At 40.5% G+C, this 14,184-nt stretch overlaps 1 protein-coding gene across 3 annotated transcripts in view; it reads right to left on the reverse strand.

The window, feature by feature from the left end:
• Positions 1 to 413: 413 nt before the first annotated feature.
• CD180 (CD180 molecule) overlaps positions 414 to 14,184 on the reverse strand; it is a 49,233-nt gene continuing 35,462 nt past the window's right edge. For all 3 annotated transcript variants that reach the window (XM_053288797.1, XM_053288796.1, XM_053288795.1), the window contains 2 exons: positions 8,645 to 8,811; positions 414 to 3,588 (listed from right to left, as the gene is read on the reverse strand). In XM_053288797.1, coding sequence (XP_053144772.1) covers positions 1,857 to 3,588; positions 8,645 to 8,742 — 1,830 coding nt within the window. In that variant the 5' untranslated portion in view covers positions 8,743 to 8,811 and the 3' untranslated portion in view covers positions 414 to 1,856. The remainder of the gene's footprint in view (positions 3,589 to 8,644; positions 8,812 to 14,184) is intronic.

Here is a 14,184-nt window from a genome sequence, read left to right on the forward strand (position 1 = left end):
CGCCCCCCCCATGGAAGCCCCACAAATAATGGCGTTCTCCTGTACAACTCTGAAATTTATTTATTTATTTATTTATATACCGCCTTTCGTTAAAAGACAACCCCAAGGCGGTTGTCTTATGCATAGAATTGGCTAAAATAGACAAGGATTTTCCCCATTCAGTTTTTTATACTGTTTGTGCATTTTGGTAAAAGACTGAATGTACTTGTGCTACTTCATAAATGTATGAAAAATTGTTAGTTTTATGAAGGAGCATACATAGCACATATGGTGTGGCCTTAAAAAATACATGGAATATAAGCGTAAAATTTATCTGTAAATTTATGCTAGCATTTTAAAGTATTGTCTAAAACACTTAAAGCTATTAAAAGGGGAAAGTCCATTTGTAATTATATTTAAATAATACACCAAAATAAAGAATTAAGAATCTTTATTTTATTCAGTAGCTGATAACATCAAGAAAGCACCTATTATCTATATGAAATTAAGAACAGATAGATTTCTAAAACTATACGTTTAAGGAATTTTAGCCAAGTATTGTAAACAGCACCAGAATTCACACTTTTAATAATAACTCTTACCAATTCTTTATCCCTGATTTTCATGTCACATCAAATGTGCATGTACCACAAAACAGTTATTTGGTGTTGATTTGTACCAAATAAAGCATAACCAATGTTCTACCATTTATTCCAAGTGTCCACAGTCAATGGCTCTGAGACATGATGTGTATTTATTGATGTCTGCCCCCATATAAAGAAGGTGGCTGGCTGTGTGTGCATAGCATAAACTGCACAGATGAAATTCTCCTCCATCGTATTTTGCAGTGTTCTGCTGCTCGAAGTATTTTTCTCCCATCCAGCTCCCAGTACCAGAAATGAGGCAGGCTAGCTGAGGATTAAAGTGCTTGAAGCAATAAAGCACAGCAAGGTATGGCAGAAGAGGATTTAACTCCCTTTCTCTATGCATGACTTTTCATGTTAAAGGGGGCAGGGAAAGACCCAGCTCTACTCACAGGAGTGTAGCTATAATTGAGCAGATGGGTTCAAAGAACCTGGGTACCCCAGCTCCTGAGGGGCCCTCAGCTCCACCCCTCCCTGTTTTCTTCATTATCTCCCTCACTCGGGGGGGGGGCTGCCAGAGAGAGGGTTGAACATAGGCCCCCTCTCCCCTTGCTGTGCCCCTGTCCCCTCACTTTATTTGTGATGAGCATGAATAAAATGCATATGGTTGCCCCATCATTTCTAGTGTGCATAGTAATTGCCCCTCAGAAGGCACATAAAGAAACGGTGAAGAAAAAGGACTCTATTACTATTTCTTTGTAGTTTGTGAATCCCAGATTAATGCAGACCAGGCTTTCTTCTCCTGCTCTGTAACATTCTTTCAGATGTTGCCATTTCCAGTGAGCAATTGTGCAAGAAGAGGGAGGGGTATATAATCACACCCAGATGGATCACTGGGGAAAGATCAGCATTCTTACTTCTTTCCCATTTTACAAGGTAAGTTATTAGCCTTTTGCCAAACAAAAGGTTAGTTTTCCATTGCCTGCCAAACAGGTAACCACCAGCAACCAGGATGGCTTTGTTCTGCATCCTACTTTGGGTAACTGTGGTCTCCTGGTATAACATTGAGAGTCAATTCCCGTAGAACTTTGTGTGGAAATAAAAGACTGAGCAATGCAATTTGGTTTCTTTTCCCATTTCCAAATTATACGGACAGAGCTGCTGCATGCAATATTTATGTTAAAGTGGAACAGGAACACAATGGTCATTAAGAAATACTCGTTCTTTATAAACATCTTCCTAATAATTTGTTATTTGAAGTTACTGCCATTCACCTTTTGTTCCTCTAAGAGCTTAAATCTCTTGGTACTTTCTCCTTGAACATATGATCAAAATGAAGGTCACTACAATTACTGTTATCACAGTAAGGGCAATCAATATTATTGTTGCAGTGCTATACCCACAGGACAGATTTACGGAAAAGAGCTTAGCACCCACTAGAGATGTGGGCTCAGAACACACCGTCTCTTCAGAGTCTTCAATTTTATCTATGTTTTGCTTGTACCAAGTTAATAATCCAATATTGGAACAGGTGCATTGCAGTGGATTGTAACTTAAATTGATTACACTCTGCCCAGATAGGCTAGTCAACATATCGCGGGGGATAATATGGATTTCATTATTGGCAAAATTGAGATAAATGTTTCTGAGATTGAAAAATGCATCTGAATTGAATGCAATAAGGTGGTTGTGACTCAAGTCCACATGTGTTAGCTTCCTGAGAGCAAAAAATACTTTGGATTCTATAGCTGCCAAGTTGCAGGAAGATAAAGTTAACACCTGTAAGTTGGGTGTCTGCTGAAAGAGACTGTAATTCAGAATGGTGCCAGGTTTAAAGTCATTCATGTTCAGATTCAATACAATAAGGTTCTCTAGACCTTGCAAAATGTGCTGAATGCTTGAACCAATTTGGGATTTAGAAAGGTTCAGAACCTGTAAATGATGCAGATTGCGGAAGGGTCCTTGAGAGTCATTGATGATAATGTGTGTGGAAGTGAAATCCAGAACTCTCAAGTCAGCACTTTCATGAAAGGCTACATTAGGGAACAATAACTTGGCATTGTGGCTTAAGTTGAGATGCTGCAAGCTGATCAGACCACTCAGTTGCTTGCTGCAGCACTCGGAGCTTCTTATATGACTGTTGCTCAAGTCAAGGTGTTCAAGCTTGGACAAGGATTCTAAGCATCCAGTGCCCAAGTCTAACCCCTGAGAATTATCTTTGATGGAGAGATGGGTGAGATTGGGGAAAGCGGAAGACTGAATGCTGCAAAGATACTCAAAGTTGTTCCTGTTGAGATTTAATTCCTTCAGCCTATTCATCCCAACAAGACCAGCAGGTAGCTCACTGAGACTGGTTTTGGTCAAATCCAGCTTTTGGAGTTTGGTCAAACAATGAAATGTGTCTGTAGAAAGTTGAAGGAAATGGCGATATTGCAGATTGAGTTCATTTGTAGACATATTGCAGATGCCTCGCAACATGCTGGCACTTATGCGAAGATAGTTCCCGATAATATTTTCAAAAGTCCCAAGCCAAAGAGCAACAGTCTTGGCACCTTGCAATCCTTCTAAGATCGCTGAAATGTTAAAACAAGCACCAAAGTCCAAGTTATAGAAAAAAATGGAACTGAAAGCCCCGGCTTCAACGTATCTAATGTCATTGCCCTTAAGAATAAGAGTCAGATTGCTGACTGACTTTAGTACTGCTACATCTTTAGCTGATATTCTTTGGATGATGTTCCTCTGAAAATCCAAGTATTTGAGATTCCTAGTTGGAAAGTTTGCTGGGAGTTCTATTGATTGGATGTAGTTGTTTCCTAATATCAGTGTCTCCAGATTATCCAGGTCCTCCATTGGGATAGATAGTAAACTGCTGAGTCCCGTTTGGGTTAGGTCAAGATGCTTCAAAGAACGAGGTCCTGTGAATGCTGTGTCTGCCAGAAACAGAAGAAGATTTCCAGTCAACACAATGGTCTCCAGGTGAGAGTTGCTTTCAAAGGCACCATCATATACCCAATTAATCTGACACCTTAAAAAAGAAAAACAGTCCTTATTAAAAAAAAAAAAAACATAGCTAAAACATAAATAGTCTTGCTCTCTATATAAGAATGAGATAAGGTCACACATTTTATATATAAATTGTCTCAGCCTAACCTACTTCACAGGGTTGTTGAGATAAGGTCGCACATTTTATATGTAAATTGTCTCAGCCTAACCTACATCACAGGGTTGTTGTGAGGAGAAACCTACGTATGTAATACACTGCTCTGGGCTCCTTAGAGGAAGAGCAGGATATAAAATGTAAAAGAAGAAGAAGAAGAAAAGAGGCCTTGAAGAATATATCAAGGGCAGTGAACAAGATGCCCTTAAAATGGTCAATAACGAGAAACTATTCAACACCAATGAAACAAAGCAGGCCTACAAGAAAGAACAAGTCAAGAACCGAGCAGAAAAATGGAAAAATAAGCCACTGCATGGTCAATATTTGCACAATATAAGTGGAAAATCAGACATCACCAAGACCTGGCAATGGCTTAAGAATGGCAACTTGAAGAAAGAAACAGGGTTTAATACTGGCTGCACAAGAACAGGCACTAAGAACAAATGCAATAAGGGCAAAAGTAGACAAGTCAACAACAAACAGCAAGTGCCGCCTTTGTAAAGAAGGAGATGAAACAGTGCACCACCTAACCAGCTGTTGTAAAAAGATCACACAGAGTAACTACAAACAAAGGCATGAAAAGGCATGAAAATCACCATCAGCCAATTACAAAAAGCAACTTTACTGGGAACAGCCTATATTCTGTGACGATATCTATAATAACAGCAACAACACTGATAATAAAATTCAGCCATTCCAGGTCCTTGGGAAGGACTCGATGTCTGGATAAAACAAACCAGTCAATAACACCTATCTGACTGTGTAAATAAATAGATAATAATAATAATACAAACAAAGGTATGACAAGGTAGCAGGGATGATACACTGGAACATCTGCAAAAAATACAAGCTACCTGTAGCCAAACATTGGTGGGACCAGAAAATTGAAAAAGTTGAAGAAAATGAAGATGTAAAAATATTATGGGACTTCCGACTACAAACAGACAAACATCGGCCACACAATACACCAGATATAACTGTAGTCAAGAAGAAAGAAAAACAAGTCAAAATAATCGACATAGCAATACCAGGGGATAGCAGAAAAAGAAATAGAAAAAATCACCAAATACAAAGATCTACAAATTGAAATTCAAAGGCTGTGGCAGAAAAAGACCAAAATAATCCCAGTGGTAATTGGTGCCCTGGGTGCAGTTCCAAAATACCTTGAAGAGCACCTCAACACCATAGGGGCCACAGAAATCACCATCAGCCAGTTACAAAAAGCAGCTTTACTGGGAACAGCCTATATTCTGCGACAATATCTATAACAACAGCAACAACATTGACAATAAAATTCAGCCATCCCAGGTCCTTGGGAAGGACTTGATGTCTGGATAAAACAAACCAGTCAATAACACCTGTCTGACTGTGTAAACAAGAAATAATATGTAAAGCAAAACTGCATGAAAATAGACTTTCTGCATTTCTTTACAATGTTAATAATGGTAACAATATAAAACGAGTTAGTCTATAAGAGGGATTAGTATTTATACTCATTTTTGTGTTAGTGTGTAGAAATATACATGGAATTAACAGGCTTGTAATATTAAGAAACAAGTTCTAGTAAGAACTCATCAGTCTACTTTCCTTTCACTGTCTCTACAACTGGACTTAATTTGGTTCAAGTCAAGGTCCACAAGTTAGATCTCTTGCATCTCAAATGTTCATGCATCCACTATCTTGGATCAGGGTGAATGACATCATTACAAACTACACCATTGACGTGTCCCTGTGTGTCACTCATTACAAATGTACCAGATTGGTTCAAATCAGTTAGACAGTCCTCAAGTTAGTGCACTTGTGCCTCAGAAGTTTGTGTCCACCATTTTGGATCAGGGTGGATGACATCATCACAAACTACCCCATTGGGGCATCTCTATTGTGTCCATACAGCTGTAGCAAATTGGTTCAAATTGCTTAAGACTGTCCACAAGTTAGTGCACTTGAGCCTCAAAGGTTTACATGTCTGCCATCTTGATTTGGGTGGGATGACATTGTCACACTCTATGCTGTTGAGGTGTCCCTATGTGTCCCTGCAGCTGCAGCAAATTTGATTCAAATTGGTTAAGCGGCTCACAAGTTAGCCCACTTACACCTCAAAGGTTTACGTGTCCGCCATGTTGAATCGGAGTGGATGATGTCATCACAAACTATGCCATTGAGGTGTCCCTGTGTGTCACTCACTGCAACTGTACCTAATTTAGTTTAAATTGGTTAGGCCGTCCACAAAATAGCCCGCTTGCACCCCAGATGTTCACATAGCTGCCATCTTGAATTGGAGTGGATGACATCATCACCAACTATGCCGTTGAGGTGTCCCTGTATGTCACTCACTGCAACTGTACCTAATTTGGTTTAAATTGGTTAGGCAGTCCATAAATCAGCCTGCTTGTGCCTCAGATGTTCACGTGGCTGCCATATTGAATTGGAGTAGATAACATCACACAACACTCAATTTCTGCATCCCTATGTGTCCCTACAGCTATAGCAAATTTGGTTCAAATTGGTTAGGTGGTTCACAAGTTAGCCCACTTGCACCTCAAAAGCTTACACATCAGCCATCTCGGATTGGGGTGGATAACATCATCACAAACTATGCCGTTGAGATGTCCCTATGCGTCCCTACAACTGTACGCAATTTGGTTCATATTGGTTCAGGCGTTGCAAAGTTGACAGTGGGGGACACATGGACACATACACAGAAAGCCAGGTGATCTCATAAGCCTACTGGAAAGTAGGCTAAAAAGGTTGCTGGTGTGGCTGCTGTGCTCAGTACCAGTCTAGGAACATCTTTTTAGATTGTGAGCCCTTTGGGGACAGGGTTCCATCTTATTTGTTTGTTATTTCTTTGTGTAAACTGCCCTGAGTCATTTTTGGAAGGGCGGTATAGAAATCGAATGAATGAATGAATAGGAAGCTGCCTTATACTGAGTCAGACCATTGGTCCATCTAGCTCAGTATTGTCTACTTTGACAGGCAGTGGCTCTCCAGATCTTCAGGCAGGAGTTTTTCCCTACCAGGGGATGCCAGGAATTGAACCTGCACCTTGTACATGCTAAGCAGATGTTCTACCGCTGAGCTACAATCCCATTAAAATGTTGTGGATTCAGTTGTCATAGTCCAGTTAAGGTATATATGTCTACTCTTAATCAACAAAGGTATCTTCAGTTTCAGAATGAGATATCATAGGTTTACATCACAGAGTGTAGGGAGCATCCAAGTTTATCTAGCATTTGGGCATGTTTTCCCTTGTCATATTCAAACAATGGTTTTCTCCCAAACTCATAAAGTAACTTAGTTTATTCCTGAGTTCAGTTGGATACCACTACACCCTGAGTACGACAGGGTTCAATCCCTCTCCCAAACATCTGGTGAACCTGCCAACCTCAACTCACCTGCCTCACCCTACCCCTTGACCTGGCTTGCTGTTTGATGGTAGAAGGAAGAGAGGGGTGTCTCCCTCCCTCCCTGCTCTGTTCTTGAAAGAGACCCATTTTTCCCCTCTACTCGCACAGGTAAATGGGCTGTGTGACAGGGAAAATTTGTCTCCAGCTGAGTTTAAAATCCAAGACAGAGAAGACTGTTCAGGGCCATAATGTTCACCTAGGCAAGTACTGGACCACTGTGATTCATACTTCTGTGCCAGGAAATATGAAACAAATCAACATTGCTAGATTTATACAGCTGGATGATTACTTTGAATTTGCTTTAGTCAGAACTGGGGGAAGATGAGTCTCTTGTGCACCAGAGTGCCAAAGAATCTGCTGTTATAATGGAGAACAGCTTTTCATGCTACTCTGCTCTTGTCGAAAATTGAGCAATGCATGCTGGATACTGTTCCTTGCCCTGGCTTCAGTTTGTTCTGGCAGCACAAGGTCTTCACCACCCAATTAATATGCAAGCAGGCATTTCATGCCAAGTTACAGGGTTATAAATTCCAGTATCTGGTTCAAGCTTGAGCCATTAGTGGTGGCTTATGGAAAAACATCCTTCTCCAGCCACTTGAATTAAATTCTGTTTCTCTTTGTCCTTTGAATAGAACTTAAAATCTGACTTACCAGTTCAACTAAAGAAGATAGCTGTGTATCAAATTTTTAAATATGTGGGAAGAGGATGAAGAGGCCAGTCTGAAGCTGGTAGTCAGCTCCTTCCTTCTCTTTATCCTCCATCCCTGCCAGCAATCTAAACAGGAATGTAAGAGGGAAGTAGCACCCAACTCTGTAGTTCTAGCAGAGTAGAACAGGCTTCTTCCTGGATGGATCAGGTGCCATTTTCTGTCCAAGGCCACAGTGTGGTTGGTGGCTTGTCCTGTTCCCTCTTGATGTCAGTGGATTGACATACCGTATATGTTGGAAGCAAAACTGACTTTGTAGTTTGTCATACAGAACATTCTGTAAAACTCCTACTGTAGGGTAGTAAGCCAGTGTAGCAGTGTGAGCTTAAGACACTGCATTTTCTGGTATCAGCTCTAGGGGGAGCTTTACCACAGATGTGTCATAGATGTTATTGTATGACATAGTTGACAGTGGTGGTGGTGGTATACATATTTAAAAGTATTTATACCCCCGTCCCTGCCCACAACTGCTCAGGGTGGCTCACAAAATCAGGAAAACAGATGAACTATAAAACAATATAAAATAGGGATTAACTAAAAACAAGCCTCAGTTAAATCCAAATTTAATGTAATATAACCACATACTGTGAGGATATTATTTAGAGTTGGTGTCAACTCATCCAGATTACAAATTTTCCTAAAACAATTGGTTAATAGTGTAAAATTTCTCTTGTAGAAAAGTGTTTACAGTTGAGTGTTCTAGGTTTGGAAGGTGGTAAAATTCTTGGGCGCAACCAGAAATACCACCTATATGAAAAGTGGAGATTACACATCCAAGCAGTGTGTGGTGATGACAAAGATCTACCATACCTTGTTAAGTCTAAATATACCAGGTCCTTCAGGTTTATGAACGCTGAGCGCCGAAGTAAAAAAAGGAAGTTAAAGCTGAAATCAAGGACTTCAGTCATGAAAGGCAGTTCTTCTGGGATCTTGGTCAGTCCTAACCCTTCGCAGGTATAGCTTCTGTTGGCAATAAGCTGTGAAAATTATACACAGAGTTACATATCCACACAACAATGCCTACAAGCACAATGTGCACCATTGTTAATGCATCCCATGTTTAATAAATGTATTGTTTGTTTTTTAAAAAAATCACGATCCAGTATGTAGGTGAAAATAATAGTTTTGAAGGCATTGGATATATTTCCATCTCTAAAACTGGGACTAAGTCAGTGTCAAGATTAGACATTGCCAAGGAATATGAAATTCATGTGAATTTGACTCAGTAAAATACATATGTGAATAACAATGATCACACCAAGAATGTGTTTTTACTTTATTTGATGACACCTCAGAAACCAATCAAAGTTAGAGGTGTGGGGGACATTGGTGATATTCATCACCATGGCCCACATGTAGTCCCCCATCTGAGTTGTGTGCCTGTGCAGAACAGACCTCAGAATGTGTTTTGAGCTCCACTCAAGGAGCTGGTGCTTGTATCTCTCAACTCAAGGGGTGTTCTGAGGAATAACATCTCAAGAGGCAGGAGCAATACCTTCCTGCTCCGTTCTCTTCTGGCAACTGAAAAAAGCAGCATCTCAGAGAATCTTCTCGGTGAGTTTTCTTACCTGAGCCTAGATTTTGCTTGAGGAAAGTTTCTCAAATTTCCTATTGGTAATTCTGTTTTACCAAGAGCGTTTTTTCATATGCAGGATGTGGTTATTGGCACTCTAATGTTTTCATTAATGTTTTTAAATACATATTTTACTGAATTAATTTGGCAGCACAAAAATAGTCATTAGAAAACCCCCAGATGAGTGTAAATCCAATGGACAATTACACTGAATGAATAATCTTGAGAACATGAATGAATGTTTGAATTATAAATGTAGTCCCCCACAATACTAAATCCTAGGAGTAGATTAGAATCCCAATAATTAGATTAGGATTAGAATCTCAGTAAGATTCACTTCCCTCTGCCAACCCTGTGGAATCGTTCCTAGGAAGGAATCTTACTGAGATTCTAAAGCTAGAGGCAAATAATATTTTAATGTCACGTTTGATGATATATTGATTCCCCTCAAGTTTAGACCAATATGGAAATACCTATCAAAAATGGACAAAAATGAGAAAGCTCTATTCCTATGAAATATGCTCAGACCATGTTTAAAAAAAAAAAAATCCTAACAAACCACTATCCAGTTTCTTTGTATGTACAACAAATTCTTTTGCACATAGTTACAACTGTTGGTCTGGGGTACACAGAATGTCACAGATTGACATCACTTTTATGGATGCTGACTAGAACTTCCTGAAGCGAATGGCTCACATCTAAATTTAATCTATAGGAGATTAATATCTAATGGGATTTCCGGAGAAGAGGTGAGCAATGTCAAGAATTGCCATTACTTTCTAGAGGGTATCGCATATAAACTCCAGAAGTAGCCAGAAAATTTAGGAAAAGTGTGTTAGTACAATCTACCTAATATTCAAAGTGCTGCCTATAAACTGTTCATTAGTCAAGAAGGATTCCCACAAAGGTCTAGGGTAAATGCTACAGGGAGAATTTTCTGCTTTTGAAGCTGCCCTGGAGTGGTCCAAGGTCTCAGCGAGAGGCATTTCCCTTAGATCCTTTTAATTGGACTGAGGTCTTTGCAGATGATTATAGTTGCCTCATTAATATATGAAAGTAATCCACATTTTAAGGACAAAGTAACGATGATGGTATTCTTTTCATAAAGTACATTTTAATCTTAGAAAAACAACTAATCTCGGATTAAAATAAAAATGGGAGAGGAAGGCACACCCACAAATAAACTTGAAACCTTGGAGAGCCACTGCCAGTTAGTGTAAACAATAACAAACTAGATGGACCAATGGTCTGACTCAGTATAAAGCAGTTTACTGTTAGGGATGTGCACGGAACTGTTTTGCCCGGTTTGTCTTGAATCCGGACCAGATTTGAGCTGCCCCAGGCTCAATTGAGCTAGCTCACAGGATATATTTGTAAAGGGGAATCTGGCAAGGATTCCCTTTACAAGTAAAGGGCTTTCAAAAAAGGAAATGTGGGGGGTGGAGGTGGTCTATACGCTTCCTATATTATTTAAGTAATTTTTAGTATGTATGTATTTATTTATTAGATTTTTATACCACCTTTCATTAAAACAATCTCAAGGTGGTTTAAAAAGCATATAAAACAGTTACAGAATAAAAATATTAAATTGGAATATAAAAATACAAATCTAATTAAGAGTTTTTAAAACATACACAATGAGACTACAGAGCAGCAGCAACACTCATACAAAAACACTCATATAAAAGCCTGGGTAAAAAGCCAAGATTTCACTTGCTTTCTAAAAACTGATGGAGACTGAGGAGCGAATGACCATCAGGAGAGTATTCCCAAGTCTGGGGGCAATAATGGAGAAGGCTCTGTCCTGCATGCACAACTGCCAAGCTTCCTTCATCTGCACATGGAGCAGAGCCGCCTCTGATGACCTTTCCAAGCAGGCAGAGACCCTTGGGAACAGGCAATTCCTCAGATATCCAGAGTATCTGATCCCTCAGATACCCATTAAGTGCTTTAAGGGTCAAAACCAGCACTTTGAATTGGACCAAAACAAACTGGGAGCCAATGTAGCACTTTCAAATGGGTGTTATATGATCCCAGCGGGCAGCTCCAGATAAAATCCTAGCTGCCACATTTTGCACTAGCTGCAGTTTGCAATTATTTTTCAAGGGCAGCCCCACATAGAGTGTTTTACAGGAATCCAGCTGTGACATGACTAAGGCATGGGTAACAGTGGGCAGATCTGTCCTTTCAAAAAAGGGTTGCAGCTGTGCAAAGGCACCACCAGCTCCACCTGAGCTTCCAATAGCAGAGCCAGGTCCAGTAATACCCCAAGCTGAGTACTTGTTCTTTCAAGGGGAATGCAAACCTCTATAGAACCAGTGAATCCCTCATCCCAATTGGCTCTCCTACTGACAGCACCTCCATCCTGCCTGGATTCAATCTAATTTATAAGTCCACATCCAACCCATCACTGCCTCGAACCTCCGACTCAGGACATCCACTACCTCCTTAGGATCATGTGATGAGAGATAGAGCCGAGTGTCATCTGTATACTACAGACAACTCAGTCCAAGCCCCTGGATGACCTCTCCCAGTGGTTTCATGTAGATATTAAACAGCATAGGGACAAAACTGTATCCTGCAGGGCCCCACAGGCCAATGGCCAAGAAGCCAAGCATAGAACAGCCCTGCTGGATCAGGCCCAAGGCCTATCTAGTCCAGCATCCTGTTTCACACAGTGGCCCACCAGATGCCTCTGGGGAGCCCTCAGGCAAGACGTGAGGGCATGCCCTCTCTCCTGCTGCTGTTGCTCCCCTGCAACTGGTATTGAGAGCAGTAATCCCCCAGCACCAGCTTCTGAACCTTCCCCCCAAGAAAGAAACAAAGCCACTCCAAAGCAGTATCCCCAATCCCTACACTTGAGAGGTAGTCAATCCCTACACTTGAGAGGTAGATTCCATGGTATCTTCAATACCACTGAGGGGTCCAGCAGAACCAACAGGGATGCACTCCCCAAGTCAAGCTCCTGGTGAAGTTCATCCACTAGAGTGACCAAAGCAGTTTCAGTCCCATATCCAGGACATAAGCCAGATTGAAAGGGGTCTAGTTAATGTGTATCATACCAAGACCCTCTGCAGCCAGGATACCCCGTCAGGCTCTATCACCTTGCCCAAATAGGGAAGATTGGAAACAGGTCTATAAGTTGTCTACGTTGAAGGGATCGAGGGAGGGCTTTTTAAATAATGGACTAACCATTGCCTCCTAATGAAGCATTGATTACAGCCTCCAACCATCTGCCTGTACCCTCCCTGACAGATTTTATTAGCCATGAAGGGCAAGGGTACAGAGCAGATGATGTTGCGTGTACACTGCCCAGGATCTTGACCACATCCTCAGGCTGCACTAATGGAAAAGAATCCAACACAATAGGACCAGATGTATTTATTCGTTTTATTTATTTATCATATTTTATACTGCCTGATACGTGCATCTCTAGGTGATGTACAGAATTAAATCTAGAGATGGTACCTGAGGCATGTCTGCTAGAACTGTCAAAACCCTGGAGCCCAAATTGGCACAGATGCAAGCAACTTTAACTTCAAAGTGACATGTAAACTGATCACAATGGGCTGTAGATGGTTCCTCCCACATTACCTGGGGGGATGTGTGGAGCAATGCTTTTGCTACAAAACAGCTCCACTGGTCTGCACTGAGCAGATGCAATGGAGGTGAAGAAAAAGCATTTCTTTGCCACCGCCATGGAGTAGTCCCTATAATTGGCTCTAGTCCATGTTGGGTCATTTTCATCACAACTCTTACACTAGTGACATTCCAGCCGTCATCTGGAAGAATTTGAAATATCAATCATTTTTGCACTTTCTACACATCAAGAAGTCAATTGTTCGATCAAGTGAAATGCCAAAAGGAATATTTAGCTACCTATGTAAATGTGAATAGACTTCTCTGATAGTTATTTTTAACAAGTCTCTCTGCTTGCAGCATAACGTGTGCAACGGGGAAAACATCACCCCAAGGTCTAGTTCTACAGAAATTAGGTGCATTTAAACTGCTTATAAAGCAATGCACCTGTTCATATGCTCCTGCTGCACACAGATTAAAAGCACCAGTGGACTGTTTCATTACAATCCCTTTAGGTCCAGAAAATCACTAGCAAAATGTTGCCTCTCTCCTTGTAAATGTTGTCTGAACTACTTCAAATAATGAGTTTTCTCTTATCTCCTCTCTTTCCTATGTATTATTTAAATTTTTTTGTCAGAATTCAAAGGTTTGTGGGGAGGAGTGATTTCTGTTCAAACTTTTGGCTAATATTCCAGAGAGATTGTATACACAGAGATGTACACAAAGGTTTATAAGCTTATCTGCTTTTGTTTCAGTTCTTGGCATGCTGTTACATAAGATTTCAGCGTGACGAAATTTTGAGGAATACAGATGGTGGCCTTGATTAAGCTAAACAAATGAACTCCTCAACCCTATGCATGTTTGCTTGGAAGTCAGTCTTCTGTTTGAAGAGGTTTACTTCCATGTAACTCTGCATGTCCCATTGAAACTACTGGCATAAAATACTCTTTTATGCTAAAGTCCCACTGCTTTCACAATTAACTTAATCACTGTTAATTTAAGCTGGACTGAGCACAAAGTGTGTTGTACTTTGTCAAACATCCTCTAGAAAAAAAGATTTCCCTTCCTGTAGCCAGAAGCTGTTCAGAAACTACGGCATTCTCTGAGACTTTTCTGTTCCTCCTCCAGCAGTTCTTAGTCCTCTAAAACAACCCAATGTTGGTATGCAAGTATTCACTGCTACAGATTAATTATTGAT

This window comes from Hemicordylus capensis, chromosome 2 (genome assembly GCF_027244095.1).
Source record: "Hemicordylus capensis ecotype Gifberg chromosome 2, rHemCap1.1.pri, whole genome shotgun sequence".
Taxonomy (NCBI): Eukaryota; Metazoa; Chordata; class Lepidosauria; order Squamata; family Cordylidae; genus Hemicordylus; species Hemicordylus capensis.